The 26,912-nt window shown below is 37.3% G+C and overlaps 1 protein-coding gene across 1 annotated transcript; it reads left to right on the plus strand.

Annotated features, from left to right (window-relative positions):
* The first annotated feature begins 2,478 nt into the window (after positions 1–2,478).
* LOC137008530 (stonustoxin subunit alpha-like) lies at positions 2,479–26,791 on the plus strand. Its single transcript, XM_067370360.1, has 5 exons — positions 2,479–2,558; positions 5,271–5,386; positions 5,509–5,605; positions 24,574–24,666; positions 24,809–26,791. The coding sequence occupies exons 2-5, from the start codon at positions 5,294–5,296 to the stop codon at positions 26,266–26,268; spliced, it is 1,743 nt and encodes a 580-aa protein (XP_067226461.1). The 5' UTR covers positions 2,479–2,558; positions 5,271–5,293; the 3' UTR covers positions 26,269–26,791.
* The last annotated feature ends 121 nt before the right edge of the window (positions 26,792–26,912 follow it).

Genomic DNA, 26,912 nt, shown 5'->3' on the forward strand with positions numbered 1-26,912 from the left:
AGATTTTATTTACCACAATTAATTCAATAATTAACCCTAGTTGCCAATTTCATGGAGAACCCTCGGCTGAACTTTATGAGACATTTTTAAACTTTTTTTTCTGACAAAGTGATAGCCAATTTGTTCTTCCTTCACTTTACGGTTCTCAGATCTGACTCTGAATTTACTGGCTACTCCGGTATGCTTTTATCGTTTTCAGCATGTTTCATGTTTCATCATCTGGGTGATCTGGTTAACCGAATGAAAATAACTTCCACCTCACTTGATGTTCTCCCTTCAGAGATTATAAAAGCATCTTTCTCTGAAATTGGCCCCAGTATCCAAGCGTTGATTAATTTATCTTTGGATGCTGGGTTAGTCCTTAATTGTTTTAAACATGCTGTTGTTCAACCTTTGCTAAGATGGGATGAGGGTTCTTTAAATAATTATCGCCCTGTCTCTAAGCTATCGTTCTTGTCAAAGTTGTTAGAGAAAGTTGTGCAGTCACAATTGATCTTGTTTTTAAATTCAGCTAAGTTATTGGAACCTTTCCAATCTGGCTTCACTGCTTATCATAGCACAGAGTCTGCTTTGTTAAAGGTATCTAATGATATTTTAATTGCAGTTGATGCTGGTAAAAATGCTGTTTTGATGCTACTAGATCTTACAGCCACCTTTTATACTGTAGATCATGATGTACTTCTTTGGCGTTTAGAGCATTTGATTGGTATCATGGGTACCGCCTTACAGTGTTTCACTTCATATCTTAGAGACAGGTACTTTTCTGTATCTTTGGGCAGATTTTCCTCTTCTTCAGCTCCTATTATGTGGTGTGGTGACCACTCCTATTATGAGTGGTGTACCTCAGGCTTCCATCTTGGGCCCGCTCCTCTTTAACTTATATATGCGTCCATTAGGGAATATTATTAGAGGGCACAATGTTTCGTTTCATTTATACGCTGATGATACCCAGTTGTACATTCCATTGAAAGCTGCTGATTCCATTCAACCGTTGTTGGACTGTCGATGATGTCAAGAAATGGTTAAAAAATAACTTTCTCCAAATTAATGAAGACAAAACTGAAATCATTGTTTTTGGTCATTCATTTGGTCATTTGTCATCATTCTTGTCTTTTCAAGATTTGGAGAAGGTCATTCATGCTTTTATCACATCACGTTATTGCAACTCATTGTATTTGGGCCTTCCTCAGTCATCCATTGCTCGCTTCCAGATGGTTCAAAATGCAGCTGCAAGGATGTTAACCAGAGCAAAGAAATTTGACCATGTCACCCCAATCTTAGCATCGCTCCATTATCTTCCAGTCCATTTAAGGATTCAGTTCAAAATTCTGTTGTTTGGGGAAGATGAAATCATAGTGACAATATGTCAGGGAGAGAGTGAGGGTGAGAGGGAAGACTTAATATAATAACATAAAGATATGATGGTTTGTTAATACTTGTGTTCCACTATGGTACAATGTTACCTGAGGGCAACAGCTGGATATAAAATGTTACTTTTTATTAAATATGAAACTTTTAATACATTAAAAACTGGATACATTTGTTTGTTCAAGTGTCTAATTAAAATTTGAATTAACTGTGCTTTTACCTTCTTTAACGTGCATTGGATATGAATAATTTCATTTCAGTTTTAATCATTCATGTCCCTTGTTGTTTTTTTTTTTTTTTTAACAAATCACATTCTGTGTCCATAATATATACATCACAGTGATCTCATGCTCAGCAACCTGCCCCTTTAAACATAAATGCATGGACATTGCTCTGCAAACATATTATTGAATTTGTTATGTCAAAGAACAAGAAGAAATGGAGCTAAATATTAACAGCAAAACAAACTGTCAAAGAGAAGTTTCTGCAAATTCAACATAGTTTGAATGTAAAAGAAATTAAGGGACCGTTTACAATATAATTAAAGGGTTTGTTCAACCTGGTGCTTTTCCACAAAGCTTTATTTTGGTCTCATCTGACCATCAGAGAGACTGAAAGTTTGATTGAAGTTTGCTGTTTTATATATATATATATATATATATATATATATATATATATATATATATATATATATATATATATATATATATATATACCAAGGGTGCCATTATTTCACATTATCAGTGTTTGTATGTGTTATAGATAAAACGTTTTTGCCAAACATGAAGAGTCTGGGGTCCATGGTCACCGTGATTTTGCCAAGTAAGACATGTTCCTGGATCAACATCTTTGTGGGACAACTTTACCGTTTATCAAGTTTAGGCTTGCAACCAGGGTTAGGTGCTTCTACATCAATGTTGTTCACCTATCTTTCCCCATCTTTCTGATTTTAGGGATAAGTTATGGGTAGATTTAGGGGTAGGAATAGGGTTACGACAGGACAAACAAAATATTGATCCAGGAACATGTTACTTGGCCAAATCACAGTGACCTTGGGTCTATAAAGGCAAAGTGCAGGTTTTTCTGACTATAAAAATCCTCACAGAAATCCAATGAGCTTCAGTTTTCATTTGAAGACCTTACCAGAAAATTTTAGCTCTGAACTTCCCAAGGACACACAGAGACTCCAGGTAATTCATCATTTAAAACAATATGAACTGGTGATGTTAGTGTGAATGTACGGTTTAGAGCTTGAGATGATTCACAGAATTCAGATGTGACAACAGGGGGATTTATAGACGTTTTTATTAAATTAAAAAAAAAAAAAAGGAAAGAAATGTTTCTTAATATTGGATTAAAAAAACAAAACAAAAACAATGAATCAACCATCTGAAATGTAAAACATTGAGAGAATTAATAAAATGACTAAAGGTATTTTTTTGTTTGTTTTTTTGTTTTCTTTCCATGAAACCTGTGGTAGGTTTCCAGAAGCTGAAACTCAAAACATCCTTGTTAGTCCAAAAACTACTAATTTCTGATTTTGTGTCAGTCAGGGTTCCCACTCTTTCATGAACACCAGATTCAAGGACTTTCAAGGACTTTTTAAAGCACCGTTTATTTTAACCCTCTATGGTACGGTGGTGCCTCCAGGCAACATGGTCTATTTTAGTTTGTTTGATTGATCAAACATATCTCAGGACAGAAAAACTCAAATACTAATCAATAAGAGTGCAAAAAAGACCAAAACATGACCAGCAGGGGTCCATTTTGTGTCCTGTTTCAGCACGTCACATGGCTCCATATTTTCTCCAATGAAAAGTGCTTTTTTCACTTGTTTGTAACCATTTAATCACCCACAAAAAATATGAGTCACCTTCACTGGCAAGTAAAGAAGTATTTTTAAGAACTTTACATTATATATCATCAAATATTTTAGAGAAAATAACAAAAAAGCTGTATAGTACAAGGCAACATTGTACTATAATGGAATCGCATAAGTCCATACAGGCATAATAGGTTTGAATACAACTGTATCATATTTGTAAGAAAAAGAGTTAGAATTATCTGAATATGTTGGCATTTTCACATGATTTTGTAATGCACTTATAAGAATACTAATTCACATAATATCTCTGCATTTATTATGATCTGCATATTTTCTAAAGCACTTCAAAAAGCTATAAAACACTGGTAACACTGGCAGTTAATGATGAGGAGGTAATGAGGGGTCATACTGTGATGAGGAAGATGAAATCATAGTGACAATACGTCAGGGAGAGAGTGAGGTTGAGAGAGAAGATGGATATGAGGATGAAGATGGATATGATAACTTAATATAATAACATAAAGATATGATGGTTTGTTAATACTTGTGTTCCACTATGGTACTATGTTGCCTGAGGGCAACAGCTGGATATAAAATGTTACTTTTTATTAAATATAAAACTTTTAATACATTAAAAACTGGATAAATTTGTTTGTTCAAGTGTCTAATTAAAGAAATTAATGTTTTCAATTAATATATTTATTTTTTCTACATGAAAATGCCAAATGTTTACATTTTTCCTTTGTGGTATGTTGTCTTGAGGCAACAAACTTATAAAACAAATAAATTAAAAATGTATGAAAATGTTTATTGATATTGTTAAAGTGTCCAATTTTAAGCAGGAAAAACAACAAATAATTTTTTTCTCATTGATATCATATTGCGTACCATAGAGGGTTAAATCAAGCACCTATCAAATTCACATCCCAGCATATGGAGTGTCATGAAAGACCTCTTACAGTACTTAACATTTGAACCCTCCTATTGCATTTGCATCCATTTTAACCCGGAAGAAGTGCAGAAACATGTGTATATTAATTTTGGAAATATATTAACTTTTTGCAGCTTCCTTATCTCTAATGTTAACAATCTTTTCACACTAGATTTAGTTTTCATTTTTTATGAATCATTACTTGAGTAAAAACTTTATAATATAGAGAGAATATTGTACAAATAAACTTTGCAATTGATGGAAAACAATATATGGGTTATAAGGATTATATGGATTGTAATTGTGGCTTATAAAGTCAGAATCAGTAGATAAAAGCTTGCAATTCTGAGAAAAAAAAGTCAGAATTGCAATTAATATATCACAATTCTGACTTTATAAGACACAATTCTGACTTTATAATCATGCAATTCTGACTTTTTAACTCGCAATTGTGAATTAAGTGTAGAATGGGGGAAAACGCCCGAGGAAACTAACTCTACATAATGTTCTGCACAATATTCTTATTAATAAGTAGGGGTGGGTGATATGGCAAAAATATCACAATTCATGATTTGATCACAAATCTTTTTCATGTTTTACTATTTTGCCAGTGACTAAGCAGTAGAGTCAAACTAATTTCCCTATATATTAAAAAAAGTAGCCTTAAAAGGTGACAAAATATAAAAGAAAAAAAGAAGCCCAAAGCGGATGAAGATAAAAATAAAAAAGCTTCTTGTTAAAGCTACTGTATTAAAAAATAAAAAAAAAAAAAAGAAAAAAAAGAAGTTAATTTGGTCATTATTTACTCACGTTAAAACTTGTTTTAAACCCGAATAAATTACTTCTGTTGAACATACAAGTTTTTTTTTTGAAGAAGAAAGTGGGTAACCAAACAGCATAGTAGGAAAGAAAATACTATGGATGTCAGTGGGTACTAGCAAATGTTTGTACTAGCACATTCTTCAAAATATGTTCTTTTATGTTCAGCACAAGACAAATTAATACAGGTTTGGAACAACTTTAGAGTGAGTAAATAAAGACAGAATTTTCATTTTTAGTTGAGCTATCCCTTTGGGAAAAGGAACGTAGTTTGGAACCCCTGGTCTACTACACCAATATTTTCTCCAATTAATTGTATTCCATCAGGTCTCCTCACTAACTTTTCTAAGATGGCGTCTCTTATGATGTACCTGAAGCAACCAATCTGCATCTACATATATGCATATCTGTGGCTGGCAACCCTTGCTGTGGCAAATGCAGAGGTAAATGTGCTCCCTCAGACAAAATGCAAAAGTCTAATCATATGGGTTTCAATAGATTATATGGGATTTTAAAAATCTGTGGAAATCTTTTAAAATTATTTAATGAACATTTTCTTAAATAGGAAATGTTACAACCCAAACCCGATGGGACTGGGACTTTATTTAAAGAAACTACAAGACTTCATGTCTTCACTCCCAGAAGAACTGCGAGGACTCCAGGTAATGTGTGAGTGGTGTAAAAATGTGTATGTGCTGTTTACAACTCAGTGATATCACATGGACATGTTCAAAAACCATCAAAAGGAGAAACATCCGTTGTGCTAGTCCATTGTGTAATGCTCACACAGCAACAACTAAATGGTAGTGTTACCACTTAGTGTTAGACATAATGGACTGAATGTCTAGTTTTATCCTGAGTTTGCAGAGATAGCACTGTCTAGCTTTAAAAAGTGTTCTATTATGTTCTATATTATACCAATAATATAGGTGTAATAGTTGTATTAGAATAAAGGCACACTGAGTCCAAAATTCGCATGCAAAATTTTTGCACATTAAAAAATAAATTTGACCTTACTCATGTTTAAACACTGCCTCCAAAACTTTAGTCCATCATAAAAGTTGTATCAGTTCGATTTTCTGCGGTTTTCACATCCGTGGCACGCATTTTGAGAGACGTTTTGAAAATTCAGAGCCACCGTACAAGCGCACACCGAAATCCAGAATGCCATCTGACAAGTTAATCCACGTTTTACAAAGCAGCAGCACTGTATGACAAACAAAGTGCGCAATACAAAGAGACATAATATAAAGACAGATTGTGCCAGTAGTAAAGCATCAGACTGAGCCACTGACATGCTGAAGTAAACTTTGAAATGCTCGGGAAAATCACGCAGCTCCTTGATGTGGTGAACTCTCCTTTCTCTCTAAGCAATCTCGGGATTGCAGAGAGGACAACTAAATTGTGCTCACTGCTTGAAGACTTAATTTTGTAGTTGCACATTGTGCAAGGGTTCTGTGTGTGACGAATTTTTAGGATCACGAATACAAAAAAAACGCATGCGAAAATTTTGGACAGTGTGCAAAGGCTTTAATAGTTCTATATTATATATTATGTCTCCTTAGCATTTTACCAATATGTGATAGGCTTGTTTTGAGCCTTTTAGACTGAAAGTTCAAATCCGATATTTGTACTTAGGAACGTCCCTCCATTAGGGTGACCAGATGTCCCCGTTTTCCGGGGACAATCCTGTTTTTTTCAATTATCAAAAGAAACATTGTTATTGGTTTCAACTTTTAAGGTAGTAACATACTAACTATTCATGTTAAATTAAAGTAATATGGTTTTGTGTTTTATAACAGGGCTTCAACAGGGTGCTGGATTGTTTTGGACTATTTAAACGTCCTCAGTCACAACGCAGCAATTTCCACACACGTCTTAACTGTATCACGAGGTGAAGGTACACTCAGATATGAATAAATTAACCAATTATAATAAAATAATAATACACTTGCAACTTACTTAGTGTTTAAAATGAGTCTAAAATGCAAAATAATAGTTAAACGTTTAAAAAGTTTTAATTTCTGTACAGCTCATGAAAATGAAAATATTAAATTCAATAATAAATGTTAAAAAATATTTTTTAAATGCCATTTTATTTATCTTATCTCATATTTATGTTGTTTTAATTTTGTAATGTGATTTTTCAAAATAGTGTAATACTTTTTTTAGTTAGGCCTGGTTAGTAGTGTAATAGTTTTTTGGTGAATTGTATTAAAACCAGACCAAAAATCCTAATAATAAAATTAATTCATAATTATTATTAATGTAATGATATAGGGAACCCATATTTACCTTTCAAGTTATCTGTACTTAAACATTTAAGTTAATTCAGTGAAAAGACCACATTAGGTCAACTCAATTAAATTGAGTTGTCAATTACCCCATTACTCAATTGAACTGAGGGAATCACTTTCCTCAAATCATTTGTGTAGTCTCAACTTATTAGGGTTTACAGTGAACAATTAAAAAACAAAAACCTTCCAAAATATATTGTCCCCGTTTTTTATTAATAGTTAATAACAAATGAGATTTCGGTGATATTTTGACCTCTCAAATAGGAAATGTCCCCGGTTTCCATTTCAGAAATCTGGTCACCTTACCCTCCATTGAAACTTGAATTTTGTACAGTACTACAAAGAGAGAGATCGCCTGAGCGAGTAGTCTATTACCTGTGTCTGATGCACTGCATAACATTCATTCTTCAAGTCAATGTCCATAATATTATATCCATTATAAAAGTCCATTTGAATTCTATTTGTCCTTTTTACTGCTAAGGGAATTTTACATAACACCACAGCGCTAAAATAACTTCCTTTGCAAAATGTCCTTTCAATTTAAAAGTCTCTTGTGACTCACTGACTCATTCACATGTAAAGTGTTGCCAGATGACCCTATTTACTTTGTTAGTTCATATTACTAGTCTTGTAGTAAACAATTAATCTGTGCAAGATAAAACACAGAAAAAAAATTGTTTGTCGCTGTAATCTTTAATCAAAATCTGAAAAAGTTACTTTCGGTCTGGAATGGCGTTCCTTCTCTGATAACGTCAGTTTGACGGCTTGGGTTGAAAATGCGTAAACCACTCCTCTGCAACCGTTCATCTGATATGAGCAAGAAATGGAGACGAGGAGCACGAGAGATGGAGAGGAGGAGCGCTAAAGTAAAACTCTGCCCTCTGTTTCACTTATATACATATATATATATATATAGTACAGCTCAAAAGTTTGGCATCAGTAAGATTTTTAATGCTTTTGAAAGAAGATTTATCTGATCACCAATGCTTAATTTATTTAATTAAAAATACAGTAAAAATAGTAATATTGTGAAAAATTATTACAATTTAAAATAACTGTTTTCTATTTGAATATATATATATATGAATATAACGGGGACATTCAAATTCTTAACAAGAAAAACGCTTCATGTGGCTTAATGCACCGAGAGAAACTCAAATATTTATTAAAGCATTGTGTTGAAATACGCATATGAGCCCAAAATATGAACGCAACATATCAGTTTCCGCTCGTGTAAAGAAAACTCTTAATGTGGCTTAATGCACTTAAAGAGACCAAATTCTGTTTACAAATAAAGCACATATGTGCAGAAAAACAGATGAGACCAAAACATAAACTTTAAGTATCACATAAAATGCAAGCATTTTCTTCATAAGGGTTTTATAAAGGCAGGAATTGCTTAATGTGTAATTAAACACGCTGCGTTCATTCTGGGCTCGTCTGCACATCTTTTAATGTACACTAAGCCAGCGTTTTTAAAATGTACCCTTGCAGGGAGACTCCACTAAACTGTTCACAAGCTCCTAGGGTTTTGATTTTGGTTGTCATTTGTTGAAATAAATATGAAAATACGTGTCTGTCTGTCCATTGAATTTGACCCATAATCTCTGATTCTCCTCCACTGTGATCATGGAAAAGGGGAATATTTACAATGACAACAGTTGTTAAACTCATTTAAACGCTTCCAACAAATAAATGAATCGACTTTTCTCAGCATGTTGAACACAGATTTATTTGAATATTCATATGATGGCTGAAGCAGCAGCGAGCATCCAGTGTGCGACACGGTCAACAGATTAACATTATAAACGAAATTCTACAAAACTTCAGTTAAAAAAAAATAAAATGATTGTGCGATGCTATATATAGCTTCTATTCCCTGAAAACGATACCATTAAAATGTGAATGTTCCACCTAATGGCAGAAACAAAACAAAAGGTAAGCAACTAGTATCCGCATTAATTTCAGTGCAAGTAATAGGGGGCGATCCTGTCAAAATGGCGGTGCTGTCTTGGCATGCAACGAGGCATGACGTCAGTTTGTATTCTATCTATCTATCTATCTATCTATCTATCTATCTATCTATATATACAGCTATGGAAAACATTAAGAGACCACTTAACATTGATTTCTGAACTTGGAGTGGTCTCTTAATTTTTTCCATAGCTCTATATATATATATATATATATATATATATATATATATATATATATATATATATATATATATATATATATATATATATATATATATATATATATATATATAAATATATAGGCTAAAATCTTCGCTGATCATTCAAATAAAGTAAAGGTTGTAATGCAAAAACCCTATCATCCATAAAAATGACTTCTGTCACTCTCTAACATAGTCTTAAATATTAATTGTAAAATAGTAGCATTTATAATAAATAAGGAGTGACCTCTTGGCTAAATTAAAAAAAAAAAAAGTAGTAAAATCAAGTAGACTGTATATTTTAATATTTTGTATATACTATTTGTTAAATGTTGAATTCATGTTTATAAAAAGACTCTGCAGACATCATTAGTTACAGTGTCCGAAGAAATGCTCAAAGTAGTGTGTCCGCAGTTTAAATTTGAGCATATGAATATCTTAATTTGTGATTTGTAGAATAGGACAACTAGAAATCCCACTGTCACAGGTGCTCAGTTAGCTATAGTAATACCCTCTCAGAACATGGTAGTAATCAGCCATCCATGCAGTAGAGTTCAAAATCCATTGTACATGCCTATTATCTGGTAACATAAATCAACATTCCAGGTTTAATTTAACTTTAGCTCAATAGACATACATATAGATATTTGTAGGATAATATTGCCCAAAAGAAACAGTTTTGACTTGCACTCTGAATATTCCTTTAATATGGCATTTTGTGAGAGGCCATGTCACATTTTCTTCTAGAAGTATTTTTTATTCAAAATGAATGAATAATGTAAAATATAAAGAATTAATGCATTTGCAAACCTCATTTGGATAAATATGATGGTTTACACACGAAAGCCTGTCAGTGATGGGCTGTAATGAAAAAAAAAAAAGACGCATAACATATATACCTATCAAAATAGATTAATACAGATTGAAGTTATGTTCAAACTCTTGATCTGGGTAGTGGCAGCTATTGGGGAAACTCACCATCTGCATGGCATCAAGGCCTTGTTCTGAAGAATCTCAGCGCCAAACTCTGGGGATCAAATCTCATCTGGTAACAAGAGCAAAGCCATAATTGTAAGATATTAGATTTTTCACACCATGGTTATTGTGGCCAAAAGAATTCACAATGTCGATATATTATGATATCTATAGAATCCTTGAGGGAAAAAAATTTATCAGTCTAAATAATTTTTACTTTGTTTGTTAAGTTTTTCTCTTTCAGGGTTGCTGCACATTTAAAAAAAAAAAAAAATCAAATATAAGGCTTTTTAAGACCTGAAGAAATACAGATTAATATTAGCATAGTAGCCTGTACATTATGGCTGTTACCAATCAAATGAAATCATTATCAACAAAATCCATCTTTGCAATACAGAAGTGACACAGAATGAGAAGTTACATTAAAGTCCACGTGAACTGGAAGTTGCAAACGACTCTTCTCTAGTGTTGTGACGTATTTCCAAATGAAACGGAATATCGAATAGAGGGAAGAGTTTTACTTTAGCGCTCCTCCTCTCCATCTCTCGCGCTCCTCGTCTCCATTTCTTGCTCATATCAGATAAACGGTTGCAGAGGAGTGGTTTACGTATTTTCAACCCAAGCCGTCAAACAGACGTTATCAGAGAAGGAACCCAATTCCAGACCGGAAGTAACTTTTCAGATTTTGATTAAAGATTACAGCGACAAACTTTTTTTTTTTTAACTTGCACAGATTAATTGTTCACCGCAAGACTAGTAATATGAACTAACAAAGTAAATTGGGTCAATTTTCACTGTCTTAATGAGTGAGTCAACCGATTTGTTCAAATAACTGATTCATTCAGGAACAAAGCTCGGATTCATTCGTTCTAAACGCGGATTCAGTCAGTGTAACAAAAACATTTCTGTTGCACGGGGGCTCTGTTTTGCTGTTTATAATTTTGAAATTTTCATCTGAAAATTTCATCTTTCGTCTGAAAGCCAACTATCCAAAAACTCCAATCCCTATTGGCTGGCGACAGCCAATGACGTAATATGGCGCGACTCAGAAATATAAAGGAGTGCCTGGAGAAACCGTCAGTATCTATCATCTTGAGGGACTGTTCTGCAGGCAGGCAACCTGAAGTAAGGCAAGGAAACGCAGAGTCTTGTTCCCTGGTTCTCAGGGAACTATGGATACATACGTAATCTGAGACGTTCCCTTTCAAAAGGGAACTCGCTCTGCATTGAATACGCAATGGGGAACGATATACCCATGCTGCCATGCTTGAGGTGAGTGCATGCCAAATAATATGACAAAACGTTGAGCAGTTTCGAAGGAAATGCTTAGCAACTCACCCTCGGGTCACACCAGGCTGTCAGTGACTGCATTCCCTTTGGCCAACAGCCCAAGCTGAGCCTACAGAAGGCCTTCCACAGAAGGCCTACCAAGGCCGCTAAAGGCATCGGGAACCAACTTTTCTGAAGAAGAGAACCAAAAGGAACCCCGACCAGTCACTAGAGGGGAACTAAGTCACCCCCAATGCCACCAGGGAGGCCGACCTGGTCTGTCATAGGACAAATTTAGTCTTGGCCAACCCTGTCTGAGTACAGAATCTCCATAACACATTCTTGATAGAAGACAGCAGGTAAGAGTGACTGCATAAAGGCAGGAGCAACTCAGACCCACACGTATCCTACCACCCTACCACCATGATCAGCTTAGGGAACTAAGCACTATTACAAATATTACCCTAATAGGGAAGTGCAAAGCTCACCTACCTGACACAATCCAACGAGCAGTGTACTCAGTAAAAGCACCTTTTTACTCTTTAAAGCAAGAGGAGTACAGCGTATGCCAACACATATTAAAGAAGGCTTGGAAGGGCCTATAACCTCAACAGACACGTGGCATTAGCTCGTGGCAGTGTTTAGGCACCATCAACGATAAACAACCGGACCAAAGGAGGTTGGATTTATCACTTGGGCCTCTGGCTGACCAGAAGAGTATACAGATAATTCTCAAAGAGAAATATACACAAACATACACCAGTGTGTTCAAAAAGGCAGCCCATAGCGCTAGAGGGAGCCTCTAAGACACACGGCGTAAGTCTCATGGCCGTTTCTAGGAGCACAATAGATCCACCCTAGGCACTAGGTGGCTCTTAGCTCAACTAGAGGGAGGCAGATGTAGATTAAATCAAACCTCAGTAAGGTTTCACTACCATAATCAACTTGAGGGGCCAGCCACTCAAAATACTTGGTAAAAGCACCCTGTTACTCTCACAGCGAGAGGAGTACATAACTGAACTCCACATGTTAGACCGGAGGCCGAGGTAGGCCTATCTTAGTAAACACCTGGCATCAGCAAGTGGCTACCCTAACCATACCACCCCAGAGGCCATGTATTAGAAATTTCCAAAAAGGGAATACATGAAATGCTGCCAAACATTGTGAACAGGCCTGTTTAGGGCCTATCCGTCAGCGATGGGGAGTGACCGATGGTGGCATGGTTTCCCAGGCATCCTGCCAACAAGTCGACTAAAAAAGGAGGCCTTGAGGGGTCTGCTGATTCAATGACATGTGGCTACAGCTCTTGAATTTAAAAGGGAACCAAGCTACAGGGAACTAGCTCTAACCCAACATAAATATGGGAATAACTGCGACCTGCACTAGGCTACACATTCCAACAGGCAATGTACCCTAAACATGTGACTAAAGGGAACCAAACAAAGCCAACATGGACTAAGGGAGGCTATAAGGCCTACTACCTCAAACAGACAGGGCCTGTGGCAGTGTAAATTTGTGAGCAAACTATGATCAGTTAAACAGCATTGTAGAAAACAACTGCTAACTAGAAGGAGGCTAAATATCATAAAGCCTACAATCCGAGTTATATGCAATATAGCTGCTAACAAGATCACCAGGGAGCTTAAGTAGATACCAACTTTCCTCAAAAAGTGGTTCTAACTACCCTGAGCATGTAATCCAACAGTTGATGCACTCAGTGCCACAAATACACCTCTTAACTGGGGAATATATAGTCACCATCCTCTCAAATAGAGGCCACTTTACAGCAAAAGGGCCTACTATTATGAGAACAGGTGCTAACCTGTGGCAGCATAAGTAAGCTCACATATTAATGTAGGGCAAAAGTCTAGAACTCAAAGTAACATAAAACTTTGAAATACATGCTGTTTAAAAGGAAAAACACTCTCATACAGATTCTCGAATCTGTTCTAAACCCTAGAGGACGAAAGGTAAAAAACTAGCATCGTCAAGTCAAACTTGATAAGTACAGACATCAAGAGGCTCAGAGGAAAATCATTTCCTTTAGCATTAAAGTTCTAGAAAGTGGGGCCTAGCAAATACCTGCATAACTTATTAATGAAAAAATAAGGCCCTTCCACCTGAGAAACAGCATCAGGGAGTCAAAAAACAGTCTACAACCTAGCTGTTAAACTCACAATTGCACCTACATAAGCAAGGGGATAATGGGCATATGGCCTAAACAACTCCCTCGGGAGGAGGCCAGAACTAGGAACTATACAACCTGACAAGGGATAGTATACATAGGGTTATATGTAAATAACACACCTAACCTAGTTCTAGCCTGGCTGCTGAACTATGGGCCTTCTTACAGGGCTACAAGCCTAGTGAAGCCTGGGCTTCACCTCTAAATCTCATGGATAAGAGAAAGAAAGTGAAGCTCACAAGCAAACAATGTCAGGCGGCCGATTAAGGCCGACCTAAACATACATATTAACTGAAATGACGAGTGCTTACTCAGACTACTGTAGAAAACAGCAGATGAGAAGCTACTCTAAACAACAGGTGGCTAAGAGGCAGCCATTTTGTGGCCTGCACAATATATATTCTAGCCAGCCTATCAACTTCAGTTTGCCCAAAATAAAACCCTACTTTTTCTGACTACATGCTTAGAAAACTATACAGGAAAACAAGGTCTTATTTTAAAACACACAAAATATAGACCTGCATATAGCTGCAGCCCGCCGAAAAGCGCGTCCCACAAACACAGCAGCTCTAACACACAGCAGCCAGATGAGTGCGCAGTGCCGGACGTGATGACATCAAAACACGGACGTCATCATCATCCACTTATCCTCGTCAGCCCCAGGGAAGCTGAGAGAGAATACAACTTTCTCAAACTTCCCAACGAGCTTACCTGCGAGCCCTATGATTGCAGCCACCATTATGCCCCAGCACAAATGGGGCCAGAATCACCAGGCACAGATGCGGACACCTCTTCCCTCGGGAAGAGTGCCAAACGAGAACGGAGCGTCCCGATAGGGAGATGCTCACAGTAAACAACAGACAAACACACAGACGGCGCCCTCAATAGGCCAATAGGAATTGGAGTTGTTGGATAGTTAGCTTTCAGACATCAGATCACGTTGTGACTTTCCCCATTGCGTTTTCAACGCAGAGCGAGTTCCCTTTCAAAAGGGAAACAATATTAACAATACTGTGTCAAAAATGTAACTCATTTAACAGTAAGTTTGAAGGAACATTGCATTTGTGCTGATTTGGGAAAAACGGTACTCTTGCTCATATAATATTGTAATACAACTACATGTTATCATATAATTTAATACAATGACAAAAACTCGTTGGGGCAAAAAATGCCCGTGTATCTTGAATTTTGAGGGCAAATAACTGCATGCATAGCTAAATCATGCTGAATAAGATGAGTAAAGAAATGCAGTAGGCTACTTATTAAAAGAATCACACTTTATTTAAATATATGAACACAGAAAATCGCTGTTAACAGGTTAATATAACAATTGCAATTCCATGACTAGTAAAATAATCACAATTTACTCTCTGTAAAATTGCGTAATTTGCAGGGTGATGGACACGGAGGTGGGTAAAAAGGTTGGTGGTGTTGCCACCCTTCGCACTGACTGTAGCTAGGCAAATCCTGTGGATTGGGCTGTCTAATGAGCCGAAAAACTCCCATACTAGTGTCGAGCTTACTTGACTTTTTTCGGTGTGGACAGAGCTTCTCACTCTCCTGCTCGGAATAGCTGTGTGTGCTGTGTCTTCTTCTTGTTTGACAGATGTCAGCGTTAAGGTGCAATACTGCCACCTGAGAGCTCAACCAGGTACTGGCACTGGAGTACTTACATGTCATGATATCATAAGCATCCTATTAATTTTAAATATTGTGGTTATTGCCAATACCGGTATATTGTCACACCCTAAATTAACACGATATCGATATTTCATGCTTTGAATATCACGGTTATAGTCAATACCGGTATATTGCGACACCCCTAACTGTGAACTAACATGAACAAACAATGAACAACTGTATTTTCATTAACTAACATTAACAAAGATTAGTAAATACAGAAACAAATGTATTGTTCATGGTTAGTTCATGTTAGTTAATACATTAACTAATGTTTAACTAATGAAACATCTTGTAAAGTGTTACCAAATATTTAGTAAAACGTATTTAAGAATGTATCAGTAAAAAATACATACAAATAAATAACTCAAACAAGACCTAGAAAAAATATATTAATGACCATAACATCCTGTTATCATACAGTTTATCATAAATACAAACAATATAACATTATTTGTCACCTCATCTCATTTCGTTGATTATTTTACCCTATAGGCTTTTCACAGACACTCCCACTGAAACAACCAGGGGTTAAAGGGTTAGTTCATCCAAAAATGAAAATTCTGTCATTTATTACTTACCCTCATGCTGTTCCACACCGTAAGACCTGCGTTCATCTTCGGAACACAAATTAAAATATTTTTGTTGAAATGCGATGGCTCAGTGAGGCCTACATAGGGAGCAATGACATTTCCTCTGTCAAGATCCATAAAGGTACTAAAAACATATTTAAATCAGTTCATGTGAGTACAGTGGTTCAATATTAATATTATAAAGCGACGAGAATAATTTTTGATATGGCAAAAAAAAATAAAAATAAAGACTTATATAGTGATGGCCGAGAAACGCTGCTTCATGAAGCTTCAGAGCATAATGAATCAGCGTGTTGAATCTGCGCTTCGGAGCGCCAAAGTCACATGATTTCAGAGCCTGTATAATGTCAGGTTCATTAGAATTAAACCAGATACAGCAGAGGTGAAATGCAGGTAAGAGAAAGTAGAATATACAGAATATATGTACAAAAATTTATTAACAGAATTTGTTTTAGGCTTACTTCATTTTATATTGCTCTGTGTTACTTACGTTTGGATGTTAGAACCTTACAAACTGTAATATTAAAAAATAATTTTGCAAAAGATAATAACATGCATGGTGATATGGGTAAAATATTTTGTGGGGTAACACTTTGGTATGGGGAAACATATTTACTATTAACTTTTGCCTCAAACTCTTAATATACTGCTTATTAATAGATAGTAAGGTAGTTATATTGTTTAAGGGTGGATATCAGGTAGGATTTAGGGATGTTGTAGAATAAGCTCAAGCAGGTCATACATTATCAGCTTTATAAGTAATAAGAAATAGCCAATATACAAGCTAATAAGCAACTAGTTTAAAGGGAGAATTGTTCTCCATACTAAAGTGTTACCCTTTGTGGACAAAATGACAAAATGAGTATGAAGTTATTTAATGAGCTTTCTCAGTTTACCTGAATTTCCTAAAGTAAACGTTACTATCAGCAGCTCTTCCCCCTCCGGTGTTGTAGAATTATTTTTTCACTCCTGAAATCACAGAACATCTTCAATGTGATTGAACACTCCACTTTTTTTGAAAATAGGCTCATTTTCCAACTCCCCGAGAGTTGAACAGTTGAGTTTTACCGTTTTCGAATCCATTCAGTCGATCTCCGGTTCTGGCGGTACCACTTAGCTTAGCATAGTTCATTGAATCTGATAGCATAGCTTAGCATAGTTCATTGAATCTGATTAGACCGTTAGCATCTCGCTTAAAAATGACCAAAGAGTTTCAATATTTTTCCTATCTAAAACTTGACTCTTCTGTGGTTAAATCGTGTACTAAAACCGACGGAAAATAAAACGTTGTGATTTTCTAGGCTAATATGGCTAGCAACTATACTCTCATTCAGGCATAATAATCAAGGGACTTTGCTGCCGTACCATGAGTGCAGCAGGCGCAATGATATTACACAGCGCCTCTCACAAACGTCTCCATGGTTACAAGGCACGCTCCCTGTGCAAGCACAGGCGCTGCGTAATGTCATTGCGCCTGCTGCAGCCATGGAACATCAGCAAAGTACCTTGATCATTATGCTGGAATGAGAGTATAGTTCCTTAGTATAGTTACTTAAAGCGAAAACTTACCTGAAAACCACAGATGTCGCCGGAGTCGCCATTTCTCTAATGGGTTGCAGAGATGAATGGTCATGCGCAATCAGCGGGAAATGGATCACTGACTGAAGATACGCGCATATGCCTGGCCGATCCTTATTAGATTTTATAGATATGAGGCCGACATCAGCCACACGTATGTGTCCTATCTCGGTATGTATATAAACATACCAGGGGAAAATCCCATAGACTTTCATTGAGGAGTTAAAAATGGTTGTACAGTAACTCTTATGGAGTATATTTAAGCTGTCCGTCACAAAGCCTAAAAACTACAGTGGTGTGAAAAAGTGCTTGCCCCCTTCCTGATTTTTTATTTTTTTTGCATGTTTATCACACTTTAATGTTTCAGATCAAAGATAACACAAGTTAACACAACATGCAGTTTTTAAATGGAGGTTTTTATTATGAAGGGAAAACAAAATACAAACCCACATGGCCCTGTGTGAAAAAGTGCTTGCCCCCTAAACCTAATAACTGGTTGGGCCACCCTTAGCAGCAACAACTGCAATCAACTTGCCATGAGTCTGTTACAGCTGGTGTGTTTTGGATCATTGTCCTGCTGCAGAAACCAAGTTCACTTCAGCTTAAAGACACGAACAGATGGCCAGACATTGTCCTTCAGGATTTTTTGGTAGACAGCAGAATTCATGGTTCCATTTATCACAGCAAGTCTTCCAGGTCCTGAAGCAGCAAAACAGCCCCAGACCATCACACTACCACCACCATATTTTACTGTTGGTATTATGTTCTTTTCCTGAAATGCCGTGTTACTTTTACACCAGACATAATGGGACACACACCTTCCAAAAAGTGTCTCTTTAGTCCACAGAGTATTTTCTCAAAAGTCTTGGGGATCATCAAGATGTTTTCTGGCAAACCTGAGACAAGCCTTTATGTTCTTTTTGCTCAGCAGCGTTTTCGTCCTGAAACTCTGCCATGCAGGCCATTTTTGCCCAGTCTCTTTCTTATGGTGGAGTCATGAACAAGTCAAGTCAAGTCAAATTTATTTATATAGCGCTTTTACAATTGGTAATTGTTTCAAAGCAGCTTTACATATTAGAAGCACAGAAAAAAAGGGAAGTGGTTAAAACTGTACAAACAAGCGTGGTAATATGTAACATATACAAGATGGTGCTACATTAAGCCAATGTCGGCTGACTTCCAGGGGTGGAAAAAACCCCCTAGGAGAAAAACCCAGCGTGCTAGCACTGGGAAAAAAGTCCTAGGAGGGAAAAAACCCCTTGGAAGATATATATATGTAAATGGATATGGAGATCAAAATCTTAATTGTACATTTTTATTATAGAGATTAAAAATCGATTATATATAAATATATGTAAGCGGATACGGGGATCCTGGGCTACGTTGTAGTCAGGTCCAGACGCAGGTTCTCCATCTGACCTGGATACGGCCTGGATCCAGCACCCGGCAAACCTCAGGATAAGCAGAGAGACAGATATTAGCGTAGATGCCATTCTTGTTCTGATGTACAGGTATATCTAGTGTTATAGGAAATGTTCTCGGTTCCGGCCGACCTAATTATTGCAGCGTAACAATCCTTTAACGGATTTGAAAAATGTTAATGTATTGATAATGTGTTATGTGTATGCAAGAGCAAAGAGATGTGTTTTTAGTCTAGATTTAAACTGACAGAGTGTGTCTGCTTCCCGAACAATGCTAGGAAGATTGTTCCAGAGTTTAGGTGCTAAATAGGAAAATGATCTGCCGCCTTCAGTTGATTTTGATATTCTGGGTATTATCAACTGGCCTAAATTCTGAGATCGCAATAAACGTGAAGGAATATAATGCATTAAGAGCTCACTTAGGTACTGGGGAGCTAAACCATTTAGAGCTTTATAAGTAAGTAGCAAGATTTTAAAATCTATACGATGTTTAATAGGGAGCCAATGTAATGTTGACAGAACTGGGCTAATATGGTCATACTTTCTGGTTCTAGTAAGAACTCTAGCTGCCGCATTTTGAACCAACTGTAGTTTGTTTAAAAGCCGAGCAGAACAACCACCCAGTAGAGCGTTACAATAATCTAGTCTTGAGGTCATGAATGCATGAACCAACTGTTCCGCATTTGTCATTGAGAGCATATGTCGTAATTTAGATATATTTTTTAGATGGAAGAAGGCGGTTTTACAGATACTAGAAACATGACTTTCAAATGAAAGATTGGTATCAAAGAGCACACCCAGGTTCCTAACTGAGGACGAAGGTTTAATGGAGCACCCGTCAAGTGTTAGAGAGTATTCAAGGTTTTTTCGTGAGGAAGTTTTTGGTCCAAAGATTAGGAAATCAGTTTTTTTCTGAATTTAATAATAAGAAATTTCTTGTCATCCAGTTTTTAATGTCAGCTATGCATTCTGTTAGTTTTGTGAATTTGTAGGTTTCGTCAGGGCGCGAGGAAATATAGAGCTGAGTATCGTCAGCGTAGCAGTGAAAACTAACACCATGCTTCCTAATTATCTCTCCTAAGGGCAGCATGTACAGAGTGAAAAGCAACGGTCCTAATACTGAGCCTTGTGGTACCCCATATTTAACCTGTGATCGATACGACATCTCTTCATTAACTACCACAGACTGATAACGGTCAGATAAGTATGATTTGAACCATGCCAAAGCAATTCCACTAATGCCAATATAGTTTTCAAGTCTTTTTAAAAGAATGTTATGATCGATAGTGTCAAAAGCAGCACTGAGATCTAATAACACTAATAGAGAAATACAGCCACGATCGGATGATAGGAGTAGATCGTTTGTAACTCTAACGAGAGCAGTCTCAGTACTATGGTATGGTCTAAATCCTGACTGGAAATCCTCACAGATTCCATTTCTTTCTAAAAAGGAACACAGTTGTGTTGAAACTGCCTTTTCTAGTATCTTTGACAGAAAAGGTAGATTCGAGATTGGCCTGTAATTTACTAAATCTCTCGGATCTAGTTGAGGTTTTTTAATAAGAGGTTTGATAATAGCCTGCTTAAAGGTTTTTGGCACGTGTCCTAGTGTTAAAGATGAATTAATTATATCAAGAAGTGGACCTACGACCTCTGGAAGCATTTCTTTCAGTAGTTTAGTCGGCATTGGGTCTAACATACATGTCGTTGATTTTGATGATTTGATAAGTTTAGATAATTCTGCCTCTCCTATAGCGGCGAATGATTCTAGTTTTACCTCAGGGACACTACAGTGCACTGTCTGAAGAGAAACTGTAGACGGTTGCATGTTTATAATTTTCTCTCTAATATTATCAATCTTGCAAGTAAAGAAGTTCATAAAGTCATTACTGCTGTGCTCTATGGAAACGTCAGCAGTTGAATCTCTGTTTCTAGTTAATTTAGCCACTGTGTCAAATAAATACCTAGGATTATGTTTGTTTTCTATTAAGAGATTTGAAAAATAAGTAGATCTAGCATTTCTTATGGCTGTTCTGTACTCAATCATTTTTTCTTTCCACGAAAGGCGAAAAACTTCTAGTTTTGTTTTCTTCCAACTACGTTCAGCTTTTCTAACAGCTCGTTTTAGAGCCCGAGTGTACTCATCATACCACGGCGTTGGATTAGTTTCCTTAATCTTCTTTAGACGTAAAGGAGCGACCGCATCTAATGTGCTGGAAAAGAGAGAGCCAATAGTTTCTGTTGCAGCATCGAGTTCTTCTATGTTGTCAGGTATACTAAGGCGATGAAACTGCTCGGGGAGATTATTTATAAAGCAATCTTTAGTGGCAGACGTGATTTTTCTACAATATTTATGGCTGGGTGGTGGTTTTGTAGCCTTGGCTAATTGTATTATACACGAGACTAAATAATGATCTGATATATCATCGCTCTGCTGTAGAATTTCAACAGCATCAATATCTATTCCATGCGACAGTATTAGATCTAGGGTATGATTACGACAATGAGTGGGTCCTGACACGTGTTGTTTAACTCCAATAGAGTTTAAAATATCTGCAAATGCCAATCCAAATGCGTCTTTATTATTATCTACATGGATATTAAAATCACCAACAACAAGGACTTTATCCGCAGCCAGTACTAACTCTGATAGAAACTCAGCAAATTCTTTGATAAAGTCAGTATGGTGCCCTGGTGGCCTGTATACAGTAGCCAGCACAAATGTCAACTTACATAATGTTACATAAAGCACCATCACTTCAAAGGAATTATATTTGAAATTCTTTTGAATGATTCTGAATATATTACTATAAATTACAGCAACACCTCCCCCTTTGCCTTTCTGTCGAGGATTGTGTCGATAATCATAACCTTGAGGACTAGATTCATTTAAAGTAATGTAATCGTCTGGTTTTAGCCAGGTTTCTGTCAAACACAGCAAGTCTAGTTTATTGTCTGTGATAATTTCATTTACAATAAGTGCTTTTGAAGAAATAGATCTAATATTCAGTAACCCAAGCTTTATCATTTGTTTATCTGATTTATCTGTGATTTTCATTTTTTGAACATCAATTAAATTTTTACCCTTAAAAGGTTTTGGAAGTTTTTTGTATTTACTAGTTCGAGGTACAGACACAGTCTCTATGTGATAATATCTAGGTGAAAGTGTTTCTATGTGCTGTGAATTATCTGAGTTCTGTGACGTGAGGCGGCTAGCAGACGGTCGGTTTAGCCAGTTTGTCTGCGTCCTGATCTGGGCCCTGGTTTGTCATGTTTCAGCTCTAAGACTATTTGCCAAATTTCTAGAGAGAAGAGCAGCACCATCCCGGGAGGGATGAATACCATCTCTTTTCAACAGATCAGGTCTGCCCCAAAAGCTTTTCCAATTGTCTATGAAACCTATATTATTCTGCGCACACCACTTAGACAGCCAGCCATTGAGTGATGATAACCTGCTAACTATCTCATCACTCCGACGAACAGGAAGAGGGCCAGAACAAATTACTTTTGCTGACATTGAATTTGCGAGTTCACACACCTCTTTAATGTTAATTTTAGTGATCTCCGACTGGCGAAGTCGAACATCATTTGTGCCGACGTGGATAATGATTTTAGAATATTTACGTTTAGCATTAGCCAGCACTTTTAAATTTGCTTTGATGTCAGGTGCTCTGGCCCCCGGCAAACATGTGACTATGGTGGCTGGTGTCTCTATTTTCACGTTCCGTGTAATAGAATCACCAATTACTAGGGCACTTTCAACAGGATTCTCAGTGGGTGCGTCACTGAGTGGGGAGAACCTGTTTGATGTTCTAATCGGAACGGAAGAGTGGTGTTTGTTCTTGCCATTATGCCGCCTCACAGTCACCCAGTTAGCCTGCTGCGTGGCTTCTACAACCGGAACCGAATGTGTAGTGTTTACTAGGCTAGTCGCATCCAAAGCAGTATCTAAGGCCCTTTCATTCTCACTATCCTCAATTAAAGTTTGGATGCGTGTCTCTAATTCTGAGATTCTCTCTGTCAGCCTGACAATATCCCTGCATTTATCACATGTGTAAGTCTCACTGCTGACAGAAAGAGCTAAGCTGTACATGTTGCATTTACTACACATGATAATCGTCGGACATGACTGACCGTGTGTTTGATGAACGCCGTCCGAAAAACTGCAACGCACACGGGACTCGCTGGCTGGATGTCTCGGTCGCTTGCCGGTGCCTGGGGCGAGGGTGATGTGCGGGACGCTGTACCTCGCGGTGGATCGATGAATGCCGGGCAGCAACGTCTCCACAGCTTCCCGATCTGGCGAGGACAGATCAGAATAACATACAACGGATAAATCCGCCATTCAATCGACAAGGAAGGTTGGTTTAGAGGAAAAAAAGAAAGTAGACGGTAGCTAGCAGGCTATGGCTAACACTAGGTGATTACGCTGGTGGATTGCTAGTAATAAATCGTTCCGTTTAGTAATACTATGCAATAGGTTAAGTAATCTGGTGAAAAATAAGAAAGTTATATTATGCGAATAGGAATAAAGAGAAGGATTTAGGATAATCTCCACGAAGCTCCGAGCGTAGATCAGACAGCTGGCAGGCAGCAGCGTTGAGCAGCGTTGAACCGGAAACCGGAAACACTGACCTTAACTGAGGCAAGTGAGGCCTGCAGTTCTTTGGATGTTTTTGTGGGGTCTTTTGTGACTTTTGGATGAGTCGTCTCTGCGCTCTTGGGGTAATTTTTGTCAGCCGGCCACTCCTGGGAAGGTTCACCACTGTTCCATGGTTTCGACATTTGTGGATAATGACTCTCACTGTGGTTCGCTGGAGTCCCAAAGCTTTAGAAATGGCTTTATAACCTTTTCCAGAAATATAGATCTCAATTCCTTTCTTTCTTATTTGTTCCAGAATTTCTTTGGATCTCAACATGATGTGTAGCTTTTGAGGATCTTTTGGTCTACTTCACTTTGTCAGGCAGGTCCTATTTAAGTGATTTCTTGATTGTGAACAGGTGTGGCAGTAATCAGGCATGGGTGGGGCTAGACAAACTGAACTCAGGTGTCATAAACCACAGTTAAGAGCAAGCACTCTTTCACACAGGGCCATGTGGGTTTGGATTTTGTTTTCCCTTCATAATAAAAACCTTCATTTAAAAACTGCATGTTGTGTTTACTATTGTTATCTTTGATTCATATTTAAATTTGTTTGATAACCTGAACCATGAAAGTGTGACAAACATGCAAAAAAAATTAAAATCTGGAAGGGGGCAAGCACTTTTTCACACCACTTTATGTTAAATCTTGCTAATCTTATCTGTCTGTCTGATGTTCTGTATTGCCTTTAAAACCTTTAAACCTTTAAAGTCTTCCAAACTTTCTGGTCAGGCTTTCTCAAGCCAACATCAAAGTTACTCTTGTCAAACTTTTTTATCTGGTCATCAATATGATCTTTTCTCTTTGTTAACAGCCCTGTCATCAGTGACATTCAAAGTGACAGCCCTCGGAAGACCTCTGTTTCCCGGAACGTTGTATGACTGCCGCAGGGATTCCTTCATTCCAGGTGAACTTTTCCTTCATTCCAATTTTCAAAACATGTTGAATCACCACTTACCAGTCATTGTGTTAAAATATTGAAAAACCTGCATGGTTACCTGTCACATCCTCATACATAGAGTAACTGTTAAAGCCACTTCTGATTTCAGGTGTTACTCTGTGGGATAAGAAATCACTGAGTGAAGATTTGGACAGCCGTCCACAGCCCAGAACAGATGTGATGTTCAGTAGCTCTGACTCTCTCTCAAGTAAATTCAATCTCCTAGGTGTAAGTGGTTCTCTGAAGACCAGTTTCTTGGGGGGGCTTGTGGACGTGGGAGGATCTGGCAAGTACCTGCTTGACACCAAATCCTCTAACCAACAGTCCAGAGTTACAATGTATTACAGTGAAACCACAAGATATGAACAGCTCACAATGAGTCATCTGGGCCAGATCACCTACCCTCAGGTGTTTGAGCAGAAAACTGCAACTCATGTGGTTGTTGCTGTGCTGTACGGAGCTCAGGCATTCATGGTGTTTGATCGGAAATTTTCAGAAGAGGAAAACAAGCAGGAGATTGAGGAAGAACTGAATGCCATGGTCAAAAAGATCCCTGATTTTTCTAGTGAGGCAAATACAGCTTTAAAAATTACTGATGCTGAAAAGAAAATGGCAGAGAAGATCACCTGTACATTTCATGGTGACGTCCACCTTAAGCAGAACCCCACCACATACATGGAGGCCTTGAGTTTGTACAAGACGCTCCCTACTCTAATAAAGGAGAATCCACACAATGAAGTTCCCATAAAAGTCTGGCTTTATCCTCTTCATCTTTTTAATACAACAGCAGCTCAGGTAGAGAGAGAAATCAGTACAAGTGTGGCTCTTGAAACCGAAGCTATAATCGAGGAGCTGGGGGAGGCAGAGAGGAAATACAATGAGCTGTCAGAAAACACACTGGTTAATAGTTTCAAAGACATTAAAGAGAGGCTGCGCTCATTTCAGAACTCATTTAGAATTTACAAGTCAATGCTACTGAAAAAACTTGAGAGGGTCTTGCCTGCTATTCGAGGAGGAGAGATGGAGGAGAAGTCTCTGGAAGACATCCTGAAGATCCACAGGAGCTCCCCATTCAGGGCTGAGATGCTTAATCAGTGGTTAAATGATGCAAAGTCTGAACTTCATACCTTGAGTTCTGTCACCAAGTCACTGGATGGAATCAAAATTGAAGACCCAGACAACATCCCTCTTAAGCATGATTTTGTTGGAGTGATTTGCTTTACCTTCACATCTTTGAACTATAAAGACCCATATCTTTCAGCTTTAAAGGAGTTCGTGAAAACGGACAAATTTAAAGAGCTAGAAGGGGAACCCAACACGGTTTCTGTGGCATCTATCAGAAAGTGGTTTAATGATTCTGATCTTATTGAAAAGATGAGATTTAACATTAATCTCTTCAAAGGTCTGATAGAGCCGTATAAGAGAAATAATGTCCTCTCTGTAATTTCTGCCATCTCAGATCCCTCCAATCCAGGCTCCTCCATCTATACGTATTTAAATGGGAAACTGCAAGAGAAACGGTTACAGTATGCTTTCAGGGTGCTTTCAGGATTGGAGAAACGTACTTAAAAGTAAGCAAAGATACATTAATTGATTTATAGACAACCATTAATTGTCCTTTTCATTATTAAAGCACCTCAATTTCCTTAGTAACCCTAGTCATTGGTGAGGCATTTAAAAAATATTGTCGAAATGTTTATCAAAGTGAGTTCACAATCTCTGTCCCAATATGTTTAAAAGATCCCACCTGCTTAAACTCACTTTTAAATAATAAAGGCTTAAAAGGCACATGTGCATTGTCAGCGCCACAACACAGTTCCTAGATTTTACTAATATTAAGCTCCAAGGTGCTGTCCTCTGTCCAGGCTGTGAGAAAATGAACATGGATAAAGTAATGTCCGTCAAAAATTAGTCCAGTATTTAAAAATCACATTTTTTCTTGCAATCGTTTACCAGCCCATGTTTTGTTTGGTCTTGTAGAAAAATTTTAATCCATAAAAACAGGGGTTGATGTACCTCCACCAGCTGCCTCACAAGTGTGTTTGTGTTCACCAAGGAAATGTCTGTAAATAAAATCAATAAAATTCTAAAAGATGAATTTTGTCAAGTCCAAATGCTTTGCAGTCAGCAGGATATAATTAGGATTGGTACGACCCTTGGTATGGACTAGGTAGTGGGAAGGGCACGATTAAGCTTCAAATTAATCTTTGGCA

Source organism: Chanodichthys erythropterus, chromosome 3, assembly GCF_024489055.1.
Source record: "Chanodichthys erythropterus isolate Z2021 chromosome 3, ASM2448905v1, whole genome shotgun sequence".
Lineage (NCBI taxonomy): Eukaryota > Metazoa > Chordata > Actinopteri > Cypriniformes > Xenocyprididae > Chanodichthys > Chanodichthys erythropterus.

What these genes read in the sequence shown, in the direction of transcription:
- LOC137008530 (XM_067370360.1), top strand. Translation starts at nt 5,294, where the DNA reads ATGGCGTCTCTTATGATGTACCTGAAGCAACCAATCTGCATCTACATA. An exon ending in AAGAACTGCGAGGACTCCAG is followed by an intron (nt 5,606 to 24,573) that starts GTAATGTGTGAG and finishes CTTTGTTAACAG; the next exon opens with CCCTGTCATCAGTGACATTC. An exon ending in CAGGGATTCCTTCATTCCAG is followed by an intron (nt 24,667 to 24,808) that starts GTGAACTTTTCC and finishes TTCTGATTTCAG; the next exon opens with GTGTTACTCTGTGGGATAAG.